This window comes from Phoenix dactylifera, unplaced genomic scaffold (genome assembly GCF_009389715.1).
Source record: "Phoenix dactylifera cultivar Barhee BC4 unplaced genomic scaffold, palm_55x_up_171113_PBpolish2nd_filt_p 001081F, whole genome shotgun sequence".
NCBI lineage: Eukaryota > Viridiplantae > Streptophyta > Magnoliopsida > Arecales > Arecaceae > Phoenix > Phoenix dactylifera.
This window is the reverse complement of record NW_024068428.1, coordinates 92,272-116,105: the sequence shown is the minus strand read 5'-3', so window position 1 is coordinate 116,105 and position 23,834 is coordinate 92,272. Positions and strand designations below refer to the sequence as shown.

The 23,834-nt window shown below is 38.3% G+C and overlaps 2 protein-coding genes across 3 annotated transcripts; both read left to right on the top strand.

Annotated features, from left to right (window-relative positions):
• The first annotated feature begins 1,484 nt into the window (after positions 1-1,484).
• LOC120107921 (alanine--tRNA ligase 1-like) lies at positions 1,485-12,015 on the top strand. Its single transcript, XM_039121445.1, has 8 exons — positions 1,485-1,681; positions 1,762-1,908; positions 2,812-2,924; positions 5,095-5,187; positions 6,396-6,498; positions 6,602-6,676; positions 8,583-8,678; positions 11,617-12,015. Exons 1-8 carry the CDS (start codon positions 1,592-1,594, stop codon positions 11,674-11,676), a joined length of 777 nt encoding a protein of 258 aa, XP_038977373.1. The 5' UTR covers positions 1,485-1,591; the 3' UTR covers positions 11,677-12,015.
• Positions 12,016-15,466: 3,451 nt separating this feature from the next.
• Positions 15,467-22,923, top strand: LOC103718620 (probable protein phosphatase 2C 40). Of its 2 annotated transcripts, none has more exons than XM_008807531.4 (5): positions 15,467-15,658; positions 18,820-19,999; positions 20,108-20,372; positions 22,468-22,632; positions 22,711-22,923. In XM_008807531.4, exons 2-4 carry the CDS (start codon positions 18,866-18,868, stop codon positions 22,593-22,595), a joined length of 1,527 nt encoding a protein of 508 aa, XP_008805753.2. In that variant the 5' UTR covers positions 15,467-15,658; positions 18,820-18,865; the 3' UTR covers positions 22,596-22,632; positions 22,711-22,923. The 2 variants fall into 2 exon arrangements, with proteins under 2 accessions (XP_008805753.2, XP_026664885.2); XM_026809084.2 differs by having other exon boundaries at positions 15,468-15,658; positions 18,820-18,868; positions 19,059-19,999; positions 22,468-22,913.
• Positions 22,924-23,834: the final 911 nt, after the last annotated feature.

Below are 23,834 nucleotides of genomic sequence, written 5' to 3'. Positions count from 1 at the left end.
TCAGTTTAGACTTCAGCTACCTTGGCCTCGTTGGATCCTTTTGGTGGACGGATCCAATCAGCTTTATAGTCGCTTAGAGGTTGCCATCTCCATCAGGCTGTCTCGACCTAAAGAGGTTGGTTAGCTCGCCAGATCATCAATGCAAGTCCAATTCCTCCACCTGGACCATCCCATTCTAGAGAGGTCGCTTAGCTTGCCAAGTCTTTGGCATGTGGGCAGATTCAGGACGGAGGTGTTGCCTCTTTGGGGCCATTAAATGGCCTCCCCAACCTGTAGCAGCTATATAGACTTGCAGGACAAGGATGTTACATCCTCGAAGCCGTTAAATAGCTTGCTCGACCTATAGTGGCCCTGTAGGCTTGTAGGATGGAGGTATTGCTTCCTCAAAGCCATTAAATGGCTCGCCCGATCTATTTTGCTTGAGAGCATCTTCATTGATGGTCATAGTGGGATACCGACTAGTGAGATCGTTGTTGAAAGTACTCAAATCAGGCAAAAATAGAAAGTGAGATGTATCCTTGTTTCCCATAAAGTCGAAGGTTCAGACCCTTCCTCTAGCACCAATCTGTTATCACCGGAAACTGGTCTGACCGAGGTGCTGAGTTGGTAGTAGTCACTAGAGTTTCTGGCTCGTTTGCCATTTGAATCGAAAAGATCAGGTAGGATTATTGCATGCCTCTACGGCAATACTTTGGTGAAGTTGAATGGCGAAGGAACTACTTTGGACAACATCCAACATTAGACCTAAAACAACAAATGTAAAGAAGTTCACCCACTAAAGTGCATCTAGTGGAGGACCCTTTAATGCCTAAGTCAGACATGATTGTCAAGAAACAAGAGGAAGTCTGAGAGGAGTGGAAAGGCAACACAAGAGTCAAATGAGAACAAACTTACCTAGAAGACCCCCGAGAACGCAATATATATAAGTGAGGGCCAAAACCTATCGCTAAGTAGTTTGAGAGAGACGCTAGTTCATAAGGCAACAAGCTGCATATCTCGCATGTAAATTTTTCCCACATTTCTCGATAGCGGAATTTGCTTGGATACCATGTTTGTTAAGAAATAGCTAGTGATATGACCCATGTCTATGAAGATATTTTGAGATGCAGAAGACCCTCTATGTATCCTTTGGATATGCTATATGGCAAGCTTTCAATGGTTAATCTATAATTAGGTGGTGAGTTTTTATTGGTCAATTTGTCTTTTGAGCATAAGTCGGCTCGAGATGGATCCCAATCCAAATTAATTTAAGCAAGCATGCTTTTTCCAAAAGAGAGAGCGCTTGGTTGCTTAGCGCAATTGACGACCTTCATGTCTGACTTTTCTGGTGAAAAAGCACTGACAGTATCACCGGCCTCTAACATTTGGACGGCTAAGATCTGATGGTCATCAACTGATCAAGATCTGACGGCCTTCTGTCTCCAATCTCCAGGTCGTAGCACTCTCTTCCCTCTTTTCTTTTTTCCCGGACAAATTGTACCGGACGGTAATCTCCTCGGCGCGGTGTTCGGGTCCGAGCGGCGGCGGTTGAGACTACCGTCCGGAAAAATTTGTCCGGGAAATAGAAGCACCGGAGAGATTCTTGCAGCGGATGGCGATGATGTTAAGCCCGACGAAGCTTGCCTACTTCGATGACATGCGGACTCTTGAATCCACCGCCATTTTTCTATCCTGCCTCCAGGTCTCGCTTCTAAAAACCTTTTTGTAAGCCTTAATTGTTTCGATTCTTTGCCGCTGACAACCTGATTTGGGAATTGGAAGGAAGAGGACGCCCGCCGTGCGGTGATCTTGGATGCCACTATTTTCTACCCCCAGGGCGGTGGGCAGCCGGCCGACACGGGATTCTTCACGAACCGTAGCTCCGATTTCAAGTTCATGGTAGAGGACGTGAGATTGAAAGATGGATTGGTGAGAATTCTTGATTTCCGGAACTCCCCATCTTGTATTCTTCTTCACTTGCAATTTGGGGTCTTTTCTGCGCTTTTGTGTTCATATAATATATGATGTAAATTTGATTATTTATTTCCATATGAGCTCAAATGAGGATCTTGAAATGGATATTTTTATATCATCATCAAATTGTTGAGTTCGAGAAGTTATTAACAAGTGAGAAGGGATAGTCTATCATGAAGACCATTTTTTGTTGTTAGTTATGACTGTAATTATAATTAAAGGTAGTAGAGGTGAAAAAAGCTTCAGTACTGACTATAATCTTAGTAATCAGGCTTATGCTCCTTGTTTATCAGCTTCGGTAACTTGTAGATTATTGGTCTGAAAGATTTTTCTCTAATGCACCTACTCTACTATAGGAAAGGTGTTTCCATATTTTCTGATTTGGAGGGTATCAACAACCAGGCTTGTGTGTTCCTTTAAGATGTTGCTCTTACTGCTTCTGTAAAAGAAATAAGGATCAACCATGATGCTGTGTTTCGCATGCCCAGTGAAATGAAATTAAACCATGAATAGTTAAATTGAATTGCTTGCGAGACATTCAATAAGTTCCTTGTCAAGGTATATTGATTAACCAAGAACAGCTGAAAGAGTTAATTAATAAGTGAACGGGACATCATTATCAATAACCTAAAACTAAATAAATTCCTTAATTAATGGAGCAAGCAAGTCTGATATCATTACCTAATTAAACTTTCATAATCTAATGCAAGAATTGAAGATGCCATTCATTTCTTCACCTGAATTTGGTTTCATGGTCTGATTTGGTTTCATGGTCTGCTCTGATCCCTTTCAGATGGAAGGTTTCATATTTCAGTTATGTGGATGTTATTTTGCATTAATGATGATACACTTTGTTAGGTTTTCCATTATGGATTTTTCAAAGATGTGCAAGAGGGATGGGAATCCAAACTCAAAGAGGGACAAGAAGTCAACTTGTATGTTGATGCAGAAAGGCGTGACCTCAATTCCAGGTATAGATTTCTCAGAAAATTGCAATAAGTTATTCTGAAACTGAGTTCTCTCAAAGTTAGGAGTTTATGTATTCAATGTCCAAAGTAATTTAATTTATTCTAGTCAAAAATTTATAGTATCAGCCTCAGCTGAAAGGATAGGAGATCGCGAACTGAAATCGTGGATGACCATTTACTGTATCATCCAATTACTTCTTCAATTATATATTCGATATCTTATAATTTATTCTAGTGAAAACTTTATAGTATCAGCCTCAGCTGAAAGGATAGGAGATGGCGAACTGAAATCCATTCTGTGGATGACCATTTACTGTATCATTCAATTACTTCTACAATGATATATTTGATATCTTGATCAAAATGTTGCTACCTTTATTATATTAAATATTTAATCCCATACTGTGAATAAACATCGTCTTCTCTTATTTGAAGTTGGATTCATAGCTGAGATCACTATGCAATGCACTGTGTCATGAAGCTCATTTCAGAAAGTTCCTGTGCTTACCCACAAGTTCCAATACTGTCATAGTACATCTTCGTGCCATGTCATGATGCCAAAGTTTGCTGTGAGAGGAAATGAATTAAAGCACTCTGATTTTGTCAGATGCAATCTCTTCACTTTTTTATCTCTCTTAAATTCTGCCTGGAGCGTAATTTCACATAATGAAAATCATAATTGTATAACATTTGTTATAACCAAGGTCTGCTGAACCGGTTGGAACTGATCGATTCAGCCTGTACTGTACTAGTAGTAGCCTCCACCGGTACGGTACAGCGGTGGAATTCGGTTCCAATCCCGTACCGATGCGGTTCGCACCGATACAAGCCCGGTACCGGTCGAACCACACCGGTTCGGGCTTGTACCGGTGCGGTTCGATCGGTACCGGTACTCGCGGGAAAGAAGGGGGGAAGAAGAGAGGAGAAGAGAGGAGGAGAGAGGGGAAGAATACCTCTCGCGCTACCGGGCCTCTTTCTTCCTCCCGAGCACCTCGCGGGGAAGAAGAGCTCCTTTGCTCGCAGGAGAAGGGGGAAAGAGAGGAAAAGAGAGGAGGAGAGAGGGAAGAAGAGAGGAGGAGCTCGGAAAGAAGAAGAGGAGGAGGAAGAAAAAGAAAAGAAAAAAGAGAGAGAGAGAGAGGCCGCGGGGAGCGCGCCAACGTGGGGACGCAGGCGCGAGTGGGGAAATGCGTCCCCGACTCGTGCCCGCGCGTGTTTCACACGGTGGGAATCGCGGTCGATGCGCGGGGAACCGCGTGCGCACGATTCCCCGCACAGGCTCGCCGTGCGGGCACCGAGCCCACGCGCTGCCCCGCTTGGCCACTTTTAATGTGGCAGAGTGGCATTAGCATAACGCGGGCGCGCGCGTCCGCGCATTTTTTTTTCAGAACCGGTTCGGAACTGGTACCGGTCTTCATCGATACGTCGGTTTGGTTGGTTCGTCTAACCTTGGTTATAACAATATTGGGATAATGCCATTATATTATAAACTTATATGACGGTCTATAGAAATGCCCATATTGGCTTGTTTGTTGCTATAATGGTGTTATATAATGGTCATAACAGCCATAATTAACACTTTCGCTATTTCAATAATTTGATTTATTCTTATATTATTGTCGTAGTATTATTATTTATTTACAAAATAATACTGTATGGTTACATGATATTCATAAGGTCCTCATTTTTCTGTTATAACCTGTTGTTTGCCATTGCAACTAATAATTGCCATTTACTGAGTCGCAATCTGTTATAATGGTATAATGGCTTGTAAGTTGTAAGTGTAACTGTTTAATTTCATGGCTGTTATATGGCTACAATGGCATTATTACAACCATGTAAGGAGATAACTACAGTGAATGTGTATCTAATAGAAAATGAAGTGCATGCATCACTATCAAGAGAGAAGCTCCTGGATTTTATCTTATCCATTCATAAACTAGATAGTGAAAGCCTTGTGCGCCTGCTGCCTCTCACTCTCTCACTCTCTCTCATGCACACATTTTTCTGAGAATCACCTCCTTTGTTTGTCTCATAACTCTGTATACAGATGGAGCTGGATAGGGGCTATCATGTGCATTTTACCTGCCCAATTTTACTTTGTATGACTGTTACTGCACCTAAGCTTTTTGATACAAGGGTTTTTGCCTTAACTTGTTATTTATTTATGTTGCAGACTTCATTCAGCAGGGCATTTGTTGGATATATGCATGCGCAAGTTAGGCTTATCTCATCTCGAGCCTGGGAAAGGTTATCATTTTCCTGATGGGTATGATGTGGGAGCAGTTTTGGACCCTATTTATCATTTGTTTCTTTCTTTAATTTCCTTTTGATAAGGCCATGACTCTGAGTTTATTGTCTATTTATCAATGTCATCATCAAGGTGGATCTATATAGATTTGTCTATTATAAAATATTGATGTCTGGTACATTTTAGTTTTGGTATTGTTGCTTGGAAGATAGTTGAGATTTCATAGATTTTATTCTTTCAGTTTGTCTTGTGTAATTGTACGTTGTTCTGGCTGCCAGATTCAACTTGCAAAATTCTCAAAATTCTCTTAATTTGACATCAATGGAGAGCCTTGTTTTTCTAAAATTAAGATTTAAAGTTTCATCCATTCTTCTAGTTTCTTATGGGAGCTAAAAGCTTTCATGCTAGTCCATAACTGTATCATCCAAAATAGCTGCTGTTGTGGTGCACTCTATTTGTTATAATATTTGCTCCAGTACCTGCCATATTATAGCTGAAAGATTTTAAAGCTGCTGCAATCAACAAAATTTCTTCTACATTGCTCTGCTACAATGTCTCAGTGACTTGCATGGCTTGCAAAACTCTGAATGGTCCTGGAAATTGTCATGCTCACTGCACAGTGCACACTATTTGTCCCTGGAGTTGTGCCTAGAATGATCTGTTGCCTAATATGATTGAGGCCATCCCAGTTCATTGCCATTGCTTCTTTTAATACAAAATATTTTCACGGATTTCTGCCGTTCACTATGTTAGCGTCTGATCATGTGACTCCAGATAAATCTGTTATGGTTCAATGTGATCCTATGTTATCCTCTGTCAGCATTTCTTCTAGTACATCTGTACAGCACCCCATGACAGGTTGAACTTGTGCATGCATTGTATTCCATGCTGCTCAGAATATATACTTGTTATAACTCAATATTAGTTGGGACCTAAATCAACCACTGGAAGCCATTTCATTCTTCATGCATGTATGTCGTCTTTGATCACGTTTTCTGAGCAAGTATCACCTGCCGCTCTTATTTAATTATTTTTTGTCTGCCATGAAAGTGGCATACAACATCAAGAAGCAAATATAGTTGTCTCTTCTTATCTTATCATTTTTATAGTTTTTTGAATATGTACTCATTCCACAAACTTGTTACATTTTAGGACTGACATCTTTGCTTCTGTAACGAGGATCTTGCGAACTGGATTAAATATTATTAATTCTTTCACTTTATCAGGCAGTTTGTTGAGTATAAGGGCATAATCCCGAAAGATCAATTGCAGACTAAACAGAGGGAGTTGGAAGTAGAAGCAAATGCGTTAATTTCTTCTGGTGTGAAGGTGGGCATCAGATCATGAAAGTAATTGCTGGTTTTGTAACATTGCCTTCTGTCTGTAGCCATGTTCTCTTCATCACTTTATTTTATGATGAATATTCCCTCAGGTGAAGGCTTCTGTTTTACCATATGAAGAGGCTTCTAAATGGTGTGGTGGTGATCTCCCTAGTTATATTTCTAAGGTATGTCTGACACTTTTTCCATAGTCTGTGTTTTTAGTATTACTATTCTCAAAGATGATATCTGTTACTCTTAAAACATTTTATCAAGAATTGGTTGTTATGAAAATCTGATATCATCATCACAATACCTTAAAATACCTTAAGGTTCGGCTTGCCTCATGCATCAAGATGTGGCTTGCCAAAAAGTTGCTTGAGGCTCATAGGTGAGGTTGTCTGAAACTGATACAGGCCCGTCATGTATGGAGGCTTATGTGAGGCATGCACCTTGTGCTTCATCTTAGGCCTCCCATGGGAGGCAATAAGGCATAGACACTAAGATTTAATTATTTCCACTATAATAGAAGGAAGCAGATGTTCCTATATCCACTGTTTTAAATCGCGGTGGGATGGGGGTTGTCCCATCCATCCAGTCCCATTCTTGTGAGAAAATAGGTGTGGGACTCCAAAACCAATCCATGCAGGAAAAGAAGAAGAAACAAGAAGAAAGAAATGAAGAAAAAAAAAAGAGAAGGAAAAAAAAAAGAAAGGAACGAAAGAAGAAGAAAAAGAAAGGAAAAACGGAAGGAAAGAAGGAAGAAGGGAAGAAAGAAGAAGAAAAAGAAAAGAAAGGAAGGAAGGAAAGAAGAAAGGAAAGAAAAGAAACAAAGAAAGAAAGGAAAGAAGAAGGGATAGAGAGAGTACCTACTTGACACTCAACAATAATGGTTGTTGGGATAGGGCAGGACGGCAGGGCATCCTTTTCCACGAAGAAATCAGACACCCCAATCTCATGAGACTTAAAATCTTTTTATATCTATTTTGGCTGTACTTATGAATTCTTTAAAATGCAAAAATTAGCTATTATTGAATGCTATTGTGCAACTACAAATTTATGCACAAACTACAAGGTGTAATAGAGCCAAATGTTAGATTCTTGTTTGGTTATACACTACTTGTAACCTTTACTCTAATTATCCTCTTTTTTATTTTCTATATATATTTTATTTGAAGAAAAATCCATAAAGCTTGTGCCTCACAACTTAAGCTTTAGACCTAAGCCTCGTTGAGAATCAAAATGCCTGACCTTATGCCTCCACCTTTCTAAACATTGATGCAAAGAATCAGTTTATGATTATGAAGTAACATAGGCCATGTAATTATGTACTTTAGATGTGGATATCAAGAGAGACTTAATCGGTGTGATAAGTTCCAGCTTAGATCCCACTGGAAAGTTAGATGGCATTGGTGGAAGACTTTTCGTGGGGCATGAGTTAGCGTTGTGATGTGTTGTTAGAGGAAAATAAGTATTAGAAGTTGAAGCTTCCATCAAAGGCACAGTATCTCGTATTCTTTCAGCAGGATTTCCTGGTACCGACACCCACTTAACTTTACTATTATGCACAACAAACAAAATATGGAATTTTAAAGATGTTACTTTCTTAGGCAAGATATGCCGTCTAAATGGATACATAATTTGTATATACTTATCATAGTTTGAGACAGGGAAGGTGCAATACTTCTCTGTTAATGGAGTATTCTTATATTCAATTTGGACTGGATGTATTATGAGAAATAGTTGGCAGTGATCCATTGAGATTTTTTTTTAAAAAAATCTGATTGGAAGTGAATGTAGCAAATTGCGAAGTGAAAAGAGTTAAGCGAACAACTTTCTTGCTTCTTTCTTATTTCCCTTTCTTCCCCCTGTTGTGTGTCTATTATCAAATGACATGTATTTAAACCATAAGAAGCTTGGCACTTAGAATGAAAATTGTGGTTAATAAGTTGCACATCGTGATTAAAAGATAAAACTGCGGAAAAGCTTTAAAATGACTAGTTATGAGTTGAACTTACCTTTATGATTTTGTTAAGATTGCAATACCCATTTTTTTCATGCAACTGTTAATCTAATGATCATGAAATCATTCAGGGTAGCACTCCACGGATTGTGAAGTTTGGTGACCACCCTGGATGCCCTTGTGGAGGGACTCATGTGGCTGATATTGCAAATATTAGGAGCTTGAAGGTAATAATGGCTTAATTACTTGCAACTGAACCTCCACATCTGATTTGAGCATTATTAATATAATATTATAACAATAAGCTGCATTCCTTTTCATGTTTATTTCTTTCCCCCCAAGTGGGTGCATGCTTTTTCTTTTTTTTGGTGATAAGGTGGATGTGCTTTGTTTTTTGTTTGTGTTTATATTATGTTTTATGCATATATATCGAGCCGAAGCCTGAGGCACCCCTTGACCGACACTCCCCCACTCCTCAGATATTTATGCCACCTCCCATGGCGGGACCGACCATCTTAGTGATGTGTTCAATTTTGAATATCGAGAGAGATATAGAGATGGCGAAAGAGAGAGAGAGAGAGACAAACTCCACCTTTCAAGCTTCCCTTTCCTCACACTCTGAAACACGAACCCTATTTTCATTGGCCCCGACATCAACTCTTCACAATCTAACCTCAAAGGCTCAAACTTCCATCCAATTGCTGAATGACCTCATCACCCACGGCCTCAAGCATCACCCGCAGCTGATGGATCCTCCTCAACTCCATGGCTCATTACCTCACTCTCACAATGCTGAATCCATAATCCCTCCTTCCTCTGTCCTCTAGTCTTTTTAACATATCCACTTCCACGACCATCTATTCACCATTTGTCCCTATAACCTGCAGTGCTAAGCCCACAGCTCTCTCTCTTACCTTGAATCTTTTCACAAAGATCAAGCCCTGAGGCCTGAACCGTGCCCTTCTTGCCAGCTTCCACCCCTCAAAGCTTGCTCTCACCTTGTTGTAGTCCATGATGCTACAAAACAACAACAGCATCATCATCATCTTCTTCTTCATCATAATATTCATCATCTTGCTATCTGTATGTCTTCATCTTCATCTCCTTTTAAAGCAGGGTCGCAGAAATTTTCATCAGCTTCTTCATCATCTTGCTATCTGTATGTCTTCATCTTCATCTCCTTTTAAAGCAGGGGTCGCAGAAATTTCAATTTTTTGTTGTCTTTGTGGGGTTTTATTTGCTGCTGCTGCTGCTGAACATCATGATAGTTTTGTTTTCTTGATGAATTGTATTTTTGCTGAACAGATTTATGTCCCATTAGGTTTATTTTAGTGCTTATATCATACACTATATCTACAGTATATCTCATAGATTCATGGTTTATGTTAAATATTGTTTTTCTGGAATAAATATTGGTTTCTTTTCATTGTAGTTGTAACATGTTATAATTAGATTTATAGACATTTTGGATTTTGTGGTTGTAAGATACCTTTGAATAGATGCCGCTTTATGTATGCTTAATAAATTTTCTTGAATAAAAACAATAGTTTATGTGCTGAAGTTTACTAATTTGAATATCTGGGTGGCTGGAGAATCAATTGAAACCAACCTGATCTTGGCTGGGTTGTGCTGTTTGAGTTCGGACCTTGAGATTTCAGTTCTGAAAATTGAGGATTAATGAGGATTATTGTTAGTTGCAGTTAGCTTCTAACTTGAACCAACCAAACCCATGTACATCCCTATCGGAGGCTGCAAAACTACTTGCACTCGATTACTTCATCAACTCATAATTAATGTTCGCTTCTGGGCATGTTCAGAATATTGATTGGAAAATTGGCGCATGCATGTATGATATTTAGTTATTCTGCAATCTCCTAAGAGATTTAATAATTTCTTTGGTCCCTCTCAGATGCCACTAGATATGCTACAGCTATATAGGACATGCTTATCTCAGAAAAAATCTGAGTCTAGCCAAACTCTTAATCTAAATGGTCTTCTGATATCTTTAAGGGACCAATAATAGTGGTGCAGCAGATTTCTTTACCTATTCGAACCCAATATCTTTTATTACACTTGAATCTTGTGAAACATGTTTAGATTGTGAACCCAGTCTCCAAGTAACAAAAATATTCAAAAAAAAAAAAAAACTAATCAGCTGCTTATAAATGGTAACAATGATGCTTGAGGATTACGCCATGTAAGGTCATTTTACGATATTTGCTTTCGACTTCTCTCCCTTTTTTTCCTATTTGTTTGCTTTCTAGCTTGTACCTAACAGTCCAGCTGTGTAGACTTGTAAGGTGGGCCATGGACCCCCACACCACAACCAGATGTAACTAGAATTTTTTTGTGTATACTTGTAACTAATTTCTCTCATCAGAAATATCCCTTTTAGGCAACACCAGAACTTTGGTAGGAGTCCTTTCCAAATATAATCCATATCTTGATACACAAACAATATCCTGAATTGAACCAAGAGCAAAAAAATTTCTCCTGTACGCACTCGTTAAGGACAGGCAATGAGAACCAAGGTGCTGCCATTCTGCACATCCAGGCAAAGCCACACTCTGATTCATTACATACTAGCAATGCATGCATGAAAAATTTTAAAGAGATACATTTGGTATTGTCATCAGAACCCTCTATTTTTCCATTGAATAATGCTTCTTTAAGAAAATATGGTAACCAGGTAATTGCTACGGAATAACATCATGAAGCATAGTTAGGACATATATAATTAATTCCATATATTGTTAGCCCTTATATTGGAAAACCCTGGCTCTACTGCTGCCTGAGACCTAAAGTGTTGATGAAAAAGTTGGAAATTGGAGGATCTCCTTGGGTAAACATGTGCCTTGTCAATCGATGACAGAGATGCTAGAAGGCATTCCAAGGACTTGCCTGAATTGACTTTTAATCGAAGGCAAGCCTTTTAAGCATGAGAAGAGTCAAGCATGCATTACATGACTTTGTGCGCCGTCCATTGCTTATTCTTGGCCTTAAAATTACTACCTTATGCACTTTCCTTTGGATATGGCCATCATGGTAACAGCCTGCAACATGAAATAGTACAACATATCAGATGTTCATAGTAAAACTTGGTTTCTGCATTTTATTTGGCATTTTAACATGGAACATTCATTTGGCCCTCGTACCTTTTTTCAGGTTATGCAAATCCGGACGAAGAAAGGATTCACTAAAGTATTTTATAACATCAGTCCCTGATCATTTATCATCAGTATACTCTATGGCATGAATCGTACCCCATGGGGAGAATAGAATAACAACATGCAGGCCAACTCAAACCTTAAATTTGTCCATCTTTGCCGAGCTAGATGCTGGCAATTTTGGGAGCATTCTGTAGTACATCAGAAGGGTCCGAGTTGAAGAAATGAATGTAATCCTTGTCATTGGATTGCTGTTTCCATTGTGAGAAATGACAAAAGAAATAAAGAGTAAAAACACACACAGATTATATCAGAAGCTATTGATGACTGCGGTCTATGTTTCGACTTTTAATTGTCTTGTTTCCCTTTTGATTAATCGATGCATGATTATCTTTTTCTAGAGAATCTCTCTTCTGCAGCATACTAGATAATTATTGTTTGTGGATTCCTGTTTTGCACACTCTCCATGAGGGTTGTCATATAATAACCCTAATATATATATATATATATATATATATATATATATATATATATTGCTAGGATGGGTAATTCACACTTGACGAGTATGAATACACTCAATAAAATCGGAAAACAGAATATCTCGGAGTGCCCGGGCCAACTTCCTATCCCCAACCTATAGGGTACCACTCGGTCCACTTGCATGGCTGGCTACATAGGCGGTCACCCAATCTGCAGCTCCATTGGCTTCGCGAAATACATGCTTGGCATGGAAGGCTCCTCCATTCCTCGTCATTGCCCATATGTCACGAAGGAACGAATGGTTGCCGCCAGCACCTTTTGGATCTTCCTGAATCCAACTGATAACCGTGGTTGAGTCATCCTTCAGGATGGCTAAACTGGCTCGTAACTCAAGCCGAGCGTGTCGAAGGGCTGCCTAGACAGCCCTCAGCTCCGCACCAGGCACAGAAATGTCGAATAGCTGACAGTTGTCTGCTGCTACCACCTTGGCGTCCGGGTCCCTGATAACAAAACTTGCGCCTTCCCTTATACCTCTGTCGGCGACGTATCCATCAAAATTGACCTTGAGAAAACTCGGAGGTGGAGGCTCCCAGATGAAGAACACCGTACGGGGTACTATTCGAGCAGAATAAAAATTCTAGATATCCCGAGCTATCAAAAGCCCTTCTAACGATGAGATATGACTAATTTTCGCTACCTGCGCTTGGGTTCTATCTACCACGAGCCTCGGCGACATTCTGTACTTGCCAAAAGTTCGAGCATTTCTTGCCAGCCAAATCTAGTAGGCTGTGTAGGTCGCTCTGACAGCCTCTTGGCGTAATAGTGGCGTACTTGACTATTGGCAGATGGTCAGTAAGAACTGGTCCTGCTGGCTCCAAGCCCCCCACAGGAATCCTGCCACCCGCCATGTCATTCTCGCCTATGTGCACTAAAACATCACATGGTCCACCGTCTCGTCAACACCGCACATCTCGCATACTAAGGGAATCCTCAAACCACATCCACTAAGCACTGTTTTCGTCGGTAGGCGATCCCAGACTATCTTTTATAAGAACAGTGCTACCCTCGAATGAAGACCAAAGCATCAGATCCAAGCACAGTTCGGTCCTGGCTCATACTTCCGCTGAAAGAGGTGGGAGAGATCTCCCACTCTGACACCAGTCTTATTCGAGATACTTCAAACTCGGATATCTGGACCTGCACACCTTAGAACCGGCAAAGAGCGGACTCTCTCCACAAGGTGCACCCCAAATAGCTGACGCAAAACCCTAATATATTTCGGATGTCAAAATTTGCCTAAAATTGTGATTTTTAATGTCCGAAATATCTTGGGAATGTGGGACCTTTACCTCTATCAGACTTTGTTTCTCTTCAATATTTGTGTATAAAAAAGCCACTCGGGGGGTTTCTACAGAGCAGTGAAGGAGAAAGAGTCTGATCTTATCCTTTAGCATCATTTTCAAGAGAATTCCTAGGGCAAAAGGTGCTCAACGTGTTGCTTCTTTTCACCTCATAATAATGATAACATTTATACAGAGAGAAAAAAAAAATGGTAGTCATGATGACATCTGAAGTTGATTATAGGCTACTTAATTTATATGGTGGCGTGTTGAGACATGATTAATACTTTGATTGGCAAGTTCTCATTATATCTGAGGGTAGATGGCACTCATCAAGTTTGGTCATGCATATGTTCTTCCTCATCTCTCTGTTTTCTAAAAAAATTTAGAATGAGAACCTCAAGCCAGATTTTGTATCCCTTAAGCAATGTCTACTTTAGGGATCTATTCTTGTAGTCTTATATTTGGTCCAACAAAGTTAATGGGGCAAATATAAGGACAAAAAGAAAGGGAAAACTGAGAGGGAGATTCCTGATCACCTTAAACGGGTCGCGATTAAAAAATGGGACTCAATCAAAAAAGGTGGGAGGGTCTAAATTTGAATATTATCCTATATCTTTGCAATTTCTATTCTCAAATCCACTGTATTTTTTGACACCGCTTGATTTTTGCGTTCACAGTTATGCTAGCGGTCGTGGGAGAAGAAATCTTGAACCCAAATAAAGACAAGAATCCATGTCACTTGATGACCCCTCTACTAAAAAAGAGACAAATATGTCCCATCCCATTTCATGTGCACAAGATTTAAAACGTCATGGACTTTGGCTTCTTATCCTACGCTAGAGGATTCTAAAGACTCACATTGAGATGCTATTACATGAGAGACTTGAAGTCCTCTTTCACCTATGCTTGCGAACATTTATCTGCACAAGCTTGATCAAGAGATAATGTCAAATGATATTTTTGCAAGTGTTCTGCAACCTATGTTTCATGTCAAGCCAAACCAACCATAATGGTGAATATGGTAGCTCGACATACCATTGGCGAGCCAAATCAAGTCTCAATCACCTAGGACTATGGTAGCTATGAACAACATTGCATATGAGAACAATTGGCCTCGGAGCTAAGTGAATATCAAGCTCATCGTCTTAGTTAAGAAAATCATACAAGCATCCATATTTCTTCAGCATCTTTCATTTCTATGTATTAAACTCAAAAGCTAGCAAAAGATATAAGGTTGCTATAAAGCACATCAAGTTGACTTATGGAGAGCCATTTCTAAATCATTTACTACTTTTACCATGCATTTGAGCATAGATCTCCAAGAGGAACTTCTTAATGAATAAATAGATAGAGCACCCAAGACACCCATCCACATAAAATGCTCGTACCTATCAAACTTAGATGCTATAAAATCAATACCTCCAACATGCGGATGTTGTTTAGATCTATTTTAAAAAGACAAAATTTATACACATGCACACACAAGCAAAATCATCTATTTGCAACATATTATCTTAATGTGGTATCCAAACTACAATTTTACAACTCATATAGCAATATATTAATTAGCATAAGAAAAATAATATGATGGTATAGAGTTTTCTTTCAAATATATACATAAAACTTTTATGTTGGGAATATAATCCTAATATTTTTTTAGCATCTTTTTAAGATATAAACAGAGATATATCTGCACTATAATTATCTAAATCCTGATTTTTAGGGATATACCTTTCCCAATTCAAATCCGAGATCTTTAGTTGCCAAATAGTGGGTATCACCACTAAGATAAATAGTAGAAAATATCATTCTTATCAAGAAAGAGAAACAATGCCATTCTTACTATAATGCAAATTTCTCGGCATAGTTGTGCAAAGAAAGAGAAACAGTATGACTGCACCAGCCCAAATTAAAAATAGATTAACCAATTCTAAAAAGTACAGAAAAAAATAAATAAATCAAGCTTTCTATCATGCGCATTGCACGTGTCCTAGTTGCCTTACGTGACCTAGTTTTGTTTCTCTAGGGAGTCCGCAGAGAAGAGGCCAACCACGCCCGCCAATTTCACCGCTTGGAGTCCGCACAGGCTGCGAGAAGCCACAACTTCGTCTCCTCTCTCGCCTTCCCATCCGTTTCTCTCCTCCCTTCTGAAATCGAACAAAGCCGGGGAGAATCAAGAGCAGAGTGCTCACACCAAGTCTAGTTCAAGTTCTTCTGGTACTGCTTTTTTTTTTTTTTTTTTAATCTCTCTTCGACGCTACTTTTGGCACCATCGAGTTCTCGTTCTCCTCTTTTTGGAATGTTTGATTCGTGCTTCATCAGCAATTCAAAATTTCTATATTGTCCTTCTTTTACTTTATTTACCAGGCTACTATTATAGTTTGTTTTGAAGATTCTCTGGATTTATTGCGCTACTACTACTAATATTTGATGGAAGAGACTCATCTCCCTTCATTTATTCTTCTTCTTCTTCTTCTTTTAAATTAACTTTTTGTGATTATCTATGGCTTTGATTTAGAAATGTTTATTTGGAGGATATGGATGTGAAAATCCTTTAGTCCACCTAAAATTATGAGGGAGAGATGCAAAGGCTTAGGACTCATCCTGTACAATGGCCAAAAGCTTAGGTCTTCATAAGGTTTGGGAGATGCAGACAACCTTAGATCTGCTTCTTCTTCTTTTTTATGTCGATTTTCGACACAAAATGTTCAAACACTGCAATTTTGGTACAATACTGAATTTGAATCCGCTTATGTCAGCCCTCGACTTTTTTCATTTGGGTTTGGGACTGGTATAGGTCGTGTTGTGCATATCAAAGTAATGGTAAGAGTTGCAAAAATTAAGAACAGAGTGATGGTAAAAATTAACTAAAATAGTATGGGCACGTAAACAAATATCTGAGGGTGCTCCGAAAGGGGAGGATTGTGTTAAAGGATGTAAAACAAGGAAGGGAAGACCCTAGGTTACATTAATGGAGGTTATGAAAAAGGATATGAAATAGAAGTAAACCAAAATAGAAATGCTTACTGAATAAGTATCCATAAATCTTAACCTAATATTTGGGAGAGGCTAGATGGTTATGGTTGTAGTGGGTCGATGGTAAATACTCGGATTCTAATAAAACACCGAAACTGCTTGAGCATTAAAGGTGTGGAAGGCCCTGGTCTTGACCAAGATAATAACAATTGAATTATTCTAGTCAGTTGTTTTCCAATCACCTTGTTTCCCTTCCTCCCCCTCACTTTTAAACTCTATCTCATGTTTATTGCTGGGATTCATTTGGGATTTGAATGTTCTATTTCACTATACTTGATGAATCCCTTAATCAGAAGACTTTAATGCTGATTTTATCAATTGTTAAAACTTCTTTTCTTTTTTGTTGCCTCTTATGAATCAGAGGCATGGAACTTTTTGTGGATTTTGAATTTCAATAGCCAAGAAAGGTTCCACTGTTCCACTACTGTAGAAACATATGTCAGAATTCTCACTCAATAATATTGGTATAATGGAATTAAAAAACAAACAAAAAAAACCACAAAGTTGGGGGCGGGGGCAGGTGGAGGGGGTGTTGAATCTTGAGGCTTTCCTTAGCTTCTTTATAGGAAAACATCTGACATCCTTCTTAGGAGAGCAGTTGTCTCAACTGCCAGTTCTGTGATAAAATTAAGACGAGGTAGAAGTACCCTATGTTTTGAATTTTTAACTGCAAGAGTTCAGCAGGTTCATGTTCATCATAAATAGGCAGGTGGAGTTACAAAACAAGAGCTTTGGAATGCAAGTGAACGCCACTACAGACCACATGTGATGGCATTAGGAAATAATGATAACTTGAGTTTTTTCTGTTACTGTAGGAAGCTTATATGCAGAACCAAACTAACAGATTTATACAACCGAATCAAAGCTTATGGGGTTATAAGCAACAGGACATGAACAAACATTTGATAACATGTGTCTCAACATTAGTTACTGCAATTACGCATCATTAGTTACTGCAATTATGCATCATTAGTTTTTGAGTGATTTTTTTTTTTTAATGCAAAGATGTTTTTGATATTGGTGTTCAGATCTTATAATAGAGGCTTCTATACTTTGAAGTTCAGTTGGTTATTTTGAAAATATTTTATTTGCTAAATGCAAAAAATACTACAGCATGACGGATTCATTTATATTTATTTTTTTTAATAATTTAATGCAATATTAATTTGAGGAGACCATGTGCAACTTTATGTTTCGGTTTAATGCAAACGTTTTAATATTGTTTGTGAAAGCCAAGTATTGAAATATGCATATTCATACTTTATATGTTGTGCAATACATCCTGGTGTGGTCGACAGTCCTCTCGTCTTGAAGTACAAGAGAGTGGAGAGGTAAAAAGCAAAAGCCAAGTAAGGTTTTGTTGCCACTTCACATGTAAATAGGATAGAAATTTGGATCACATGAACATGAAGTAAGAGACAAAAATTAAACTCCATATGTGAGCTGTAAATGATAGATCAGACAATATCCATAAATTTCATGTATCTTAGCCAAGTTTACACAGTAGAGCTATCTGCGGTATGTGCATAGAGAATGACATGTAGACTTTTTCCAAGAATAACACAGATTGGACAGATATTAAACACTCGATGTGGCAAGTTGTCTGCATATTTCCTTAGTTGTCACATGCTGCATTTTAGAACTCTAGAACCACAATTGTGAGGGGGAACACAGTAACCAAATACCAGTGAGTTTATAAATTAACCTAGTGCATTTTTTATTTCCAAGCTTCTATTTCAGTATCGATGTATAGCAGCAGATAGTATGGTAAATTACTACATGTTTTCAGCAATATTTATGTGGCACTATTATTAAGTAACTAAATTGCCATATATTCTATGGAAAAATTTCAATGTGTATGATTTTAATACTTAAAAGGAAATTCGATGTGCTCAGCATATCATAGTAATCTATTCGTCATCTTAAAATTCTCATGGGCGTGGGAGCGTATTAAATTACTTGAAAATATCTACTTTTTCTTAATTATGTACGAAGGTTTCGAGGCTGTCTTGTGAAAGTTGCTAACTATTGCCAACCATCTGAATAGTTAACTTATGGAAAGCTTCATACTGGTATATTTACTAATTTTTCAATTGCATAAGTTTGTATATGCTTTGGAGTTATTGTATCTGTTATGGTAACTGTCTTGGAGTTAAGTTTTTATCTGTTGTGCTCTTCTAACTATCAAGAATACTTATGAAGGGCAAAAAATCATATGACTAATACATCTCTTTTCTATAAAATGGTCATTGTAAATAGTTCTTTTTCCTGATTCTTTACCCGATTTATTGTCTGATAGATATTGTTCTCAATCTAATACGTAATCTAAATTCTTTTTCCAGCTAAAAGCACTTCCAAAGAATTTGTTGATAGGTTCAGTTGTAAATTATGGTAAGCAAATCTGATGGGAAATTTAATGTTAGTTTTGGCTACCAATGTTTGGGTAGAAAAGGAACTGCATGTGATGACAATGAGAAGGTTCAAATGTGCAAAAGTTCATTTTTTTGCTTCTCAGGAGCTGCTCTAAGTGCAAATTTCACTTTAGCAAACACAAATATTTGCAATGGTTTGATTGGAACAGGGATATTACCCAGTTTGGATTCTCCAAAGACATTCCAAAGAGTACCTTCTTCACCATCACTGTCTAGTTTGGATATTTTATCATCTTCTATGCAAAGTAATACATCGAATTTAAGTGGGTGCATATCTTCTCAAAGTGATTGTTCGGATTGGGATGCAAGCATGCTGAAATCTATGAGTGCTCCTTCCAATAGTGAAGGCTTTCTTAATGCTATGGAAGTGGAAATAGCTGGTGGGGCTGCTGGGGAAGATAGAGTCCAAGCAGTTTGTTCTGAAGAAAATGGATGGCTTTTCTGTGCAATTTATGATGGTTTTAATGGGCGAGATGCAGCTGATTTTTTAGCTGGAACTTTATATGAAAATATTAGGTTATATTTGAACACATTAAACTCAAAAATGATGACTAGCAATATTATGATGCCAGATGACTTTTGTCCAGATGGTCCCCTCCCATATCTTATAGAAGACCATAGTTTTCATGAAAATATGTCTTTGGAAGCTAGCAGCATCAATGACATGGGTGTTGCCATGGTGCAAAAGGAGGAAGGCTCATCTGATGTGTTCAAAAATTGTGTCATTAGTTGTCTTGAACAAGCTCTTGCACAAGCAGAAAGTGATTTCTTGTATATGGTTGAACAGGAAATGGATGACCGACCTGATTTGGTGTCTATAGGATCTTGTGTTTTGGTTGTGCTTATCCATGGGCAGGATTTATATTCACTTAACTTAGGTGATAGCCGAGCCATATTGGCGAAAACAAAAGGCATCAATGCTGAAAATTTGGAAGCAATTCAGCTTACTGATTGTCACTCGGTTGATAATGAGGCAGAGAGAATGAGGCTTTTGTCTGATCACCCTGATGATCCAAAGATAATTTCACATGGAAAGGTGAAAGGGAAACTCAAGCTAACTCGTGCATTTGGAGTAGGTTATTTGAAAAAGGTAAAACATTAACTAAAAAATTATACTTTTTTTCTCTCATGTTCTTTTTTAAAAGAAAATACATTCAACCTTTTTAACCAGAATTTTATATTTTCCTAATATTTGCAGAAGAAATTGAATGATGCTTTAATGGGCATTCTTCAAGTTCCAAACCTTTTGAGTCCACCATATATTTCAACGCAGCCGTCACTCAACATTCATAGAATTTCAAAAGATGATCAATTTGTTCTGGTTGCAAGTGATGGACTGTTTGACTTCTTTAGTAATGAGGAAGTTGTAAAGATTGTACGCTCTTTTATTATCACCTCACCATCAAGCAATCCGGCAAAATTTCTAGTGGAGCAACTTATGTCACGAGCAGCTAAAAGGGCAGGTATAATCATATCCTATGCTTTAATAATTTAACTCCTTTGTGTTTAGGTAGACAACTTTCATTATGCTTTTCTATGAAATTATGCTTTCTTGACATTACTTTTTTGTTTTAGCTCTGCGTCATTATATAAGTTTAGGCTAAAAGTGCCTCCTTGATTCTGTTTATTTCTAAATTCTATACCTGCACCTCAGAATTCTCTGTTCTTAACTTTAGAGCATTGGACCTAAATTAGTGATTCTTATGAAAACTAGATATCATGAAAAAGTATAAATGTAATTTTTGAGTTGCACTGCTTGTATAACAAAGGATTATTGCATTTCTTGAGAGTTAATTAGAAGTTTGAATCATACATAGTTTAGTGATTCAGGAGGAGATAGTATTTTGGTCCATAATTGGGGATAAATAACAAATATGGTTTTGCCAACAGCTGTTTAGCTAGCTCAGCTGGTGGGACTCCTCTCCTAAGGACTCGCCTTTGGAGGGAGGTCCAGGGGTTCGAATCCTGGAGTTGGCAAATTACCATCACTGCTCAGAAAAACAAAAACTAAATATGGTTTTAAAAAAGGCTAAGGGTGGGTCTGGATGTGGAGTCTGGATGTGGAAGGAAGGTGGATATGGCTTTTGGGTTTAGTTGTCAATTGCAAATGTCCAAGGCTTTGAACTATTGAAGATGAAGGAAAAATATTTAGGGTTGCTTAAGAACGATGTTTCTTGTGAAAAGATTCACTTATTTTCTTCTTAGCTCCGCCAACATGAGAATAGAAGTATTTATAGACATAGAAATATGATTAGTTGAGTAGGCAATTGAATGTGTGGCATATGGGTTGGCTTCTAGGTTGGTGATAGAATGACTTGCATAGAGTAGCTATAAAGTGGCTTTAAGGTGCCTAATTAAATTGCACTTCTCAGGCCAAGGAGGAGGTTCTTTTTTGGGCTTTCCATAATGGAATTGTATTAGGCTGGGCTCATCTAGTTGGATAATAGATAGGATTGGCTATTCAGGCATGGTTTCATAGTTTGAGATTTATTGCCTTGGCTAGTTGGTTGCAGAGGAGCTTGGTCTTTGCTAGCCAAGTAAAATTTAGATTTAGCTTGGGGAAAGGAAACATTTAGTTAATTGAGCTTCACATTGTGGTTATGTTTATGGATTTGTGTTTGGATGGATGTGGTTTAGAAAGTTTAGACTAATGAGAAAATGTTAGGTCGGATTTTGGTAGTTATTGGATTTGGGTGAACTAGTTTTAGTCACTTGAGTTATAGTTTGTGGTTTGGACTAACTACTAAAGTCTTCTGTAATCAAAATGACAATGTTTAACATGGTAGTTGGTTGGTAGCTTTTCGTTTGGGAAGATGAAGATGGATCCTGTAACCTTTAGCATTGTCTGTTCTTGTTTTAGAAGCCTTTATGATATCACAATCATTTCATAAATAAAAATAATCAGTTGTTTCCTGTTCATGTTGCCTTGGTTTTCATCTTGATGAACTGTCATGTTATTTATCCTACTCTATTGTCTTTTTGCTTGCAAGTTACAACAACATGCATGGATCATTCAATGTAATCCAGGATGCACAGCTTTTTTCGAGTACGAATGCTTCCCATGGTCTGCAATTATTGGTTGGGTTTGTGACGTACTTGTCCTTTTGTGTTGGTCTTTAGTTGAACACAAATCCAAATTACATTCAGTGATAAATGATTGTGGTGATTCACCATTAATAATTTTAAATAGAGAATGTGTGTTTTCTGGCTATCAGCACCAACTTTCAGTGGATCTAAGAAAAATGACAATCTTCGACAGTTTGATTCTGAGTACCTAATATAATATCATGAAGTTCTGCTTAAGCTTGAGCCAGTTCTGTAGTACATCCAGTGATAAATGATTGTGGGGATTCACCACTAATATTTGCATGTTTTCTGGCTGTCAACACCTACTTTTGGTGTATTTAACCAAAACGACAATTTGATTTCTGAGTACCTGATATATTTTCATTAGATTCTGCTCAAGCTTGGGCTGTTCTTAAACTTCTCATAAAGTTGATTGAGCTTTGCACATGACTCTGTGTAAATATCCTAATCCCTGCATCTGGTTGGCTTCAGGGTTGAGTCTTGAAGAGTTGATGGACATCCCTGCTGGTATGAGAAGAGAATATCACGACGACGTGACTGTCATTGTGATTCTCCTCGGCACTGGCCATCAAACATCTACTGCATCAACACATCAATAATCATCCAGTTGTTGAAAATTCAAGTTTTTGACAGCATGTAAGATTGCCTGTGATTATTGCATGAATTGCATGTTCCTTTCATCTTTCATTGCCTCATTGTACAAACCTTTTACAGAGATCAGGCTTTCCAGCTCCACAGTGATGCTGTGATCCATAGGACCCTGGGTAATTGTCCTACAAATACACGATCCTTCCTGCTCTTGGATCTATCCTTGGCTAGTCAAAGATCTTTTGAGTAATCAATTAATGTGCCATTTTTAATGAACTCCATTTGTTGCTAATTACATTCTGCTCTTGAAGTTATGAACATCGATTCAAGTGGGCCAAATCTCAACTTTTGGTGCGGCATAACATGGCTCATGAGCCATAATTATATTCTTTTGTTCTTTAGATTGGTAGATTCCCACTTTTAGTAGAAGGCATCACTAGCTCTAGTATTTTTCACTAAAAATATGCCCTAGTGCCTCTTAGGGACACTATTCTAAATGTTCTTCAAATCGATCTTAGGGCATTCATCTCGCCTTGATGCATATTGAGATCTTGGCCTGATGGGGGACATGATCTGCAGATTTGAGTTGATGTGTACCTAAGAATACCCTTGTGGTCCCATAAGGAGTTTGGGTGGGGATAAATGTTGGATACCAATGGCATTGTTCTCAGAAGGGTGTAAAATAGAGAAAAATGTAGCCAATTGGCCATGGTACAAAGTGGATGCCTTTTTTCTCCTGTTAGATAGATGCCTCCAGTCATACCAACAACAATTTGGGATGGGAATGACCACCATCACTCAAGAAATCACATCTCACCTTCATCTTTAAGTTTCCACACACACACACACACACACACACACACAGAGAGAGAGAGAGAGAGAGAGAGAGATTGTGGTCTCTAGTGGAAGACTTTGACAGGAAAAGAAGGTTCCTATCTGAGCTAAATCAAACATGGTCAGATGGAGAGTCAGAGGCCTAGGCATTTCGTAAGGATAACCCTGGGCATCTTGCAATTGGGAAATAGCATGGAATAAACCTTTACTGAGTGGCTTGTGTGAAATATCTGGACTCGAATATTCTACTTTACCATTTCTTAGATATTCAAATATCTCAAAATATCCAAGCCATGCCCTTATATTTAAGAAGTTGCATTAACTGAGCTGGGTGGACATGAGCAAGTTGTATACAAGTTGGAGAACTGCATCTACCTACCAAACCAAAAAGACTTGAAAAACAAAGTTTTATAGGA

Excerpts from the sequence above, each read along its gene's own strand:
- LOC120107921 (XM_039121445.1), top strand. The coding sequence starts at position 1,592 with ATGGCGATGATGTTAAGCCCGACGAAGCTTGCCTACTTCGATGACATG. Across the intron at positions 1,909-2,811 it reads TGAGATTGAAAGATGGATTG|GTTTTCCATTATGGATTTTT; the intron begins GTGAGAATTCTT and ends ACACTTTGTTAG. Across the intron at positions 6,677-8,582 it reads TCCCTAGTTATATTTCTAAG|GGTAGCACTCCACGGATTGT; the intron begins GTATGTCTGACA and ends GAAATCATTCAG.
- LOC103718620 (XM_008807531.4), top strand. The coding sequence starts at position 18,866 with ATGGTAAGCAAATCTGATGGGAAATTTAATGTTAGTTTTGGCTACCAA. Across the intron at positions 20,000-20,107 it reads GAGTAGGTTATTTGAAAAAG|AAGAAATTGAATGATGCTTT; the intron begins GTAAAACATTAA and ends TAATATTTGCAG. Across the intron at positions 20,373-22,467 it reads ACGAGCAGCTAAAAGGGCAG|GGTTGAGTCTTGAAGAGTTG; the intron begins GTATAATCATAT and ends GGTTGGCTTCAG.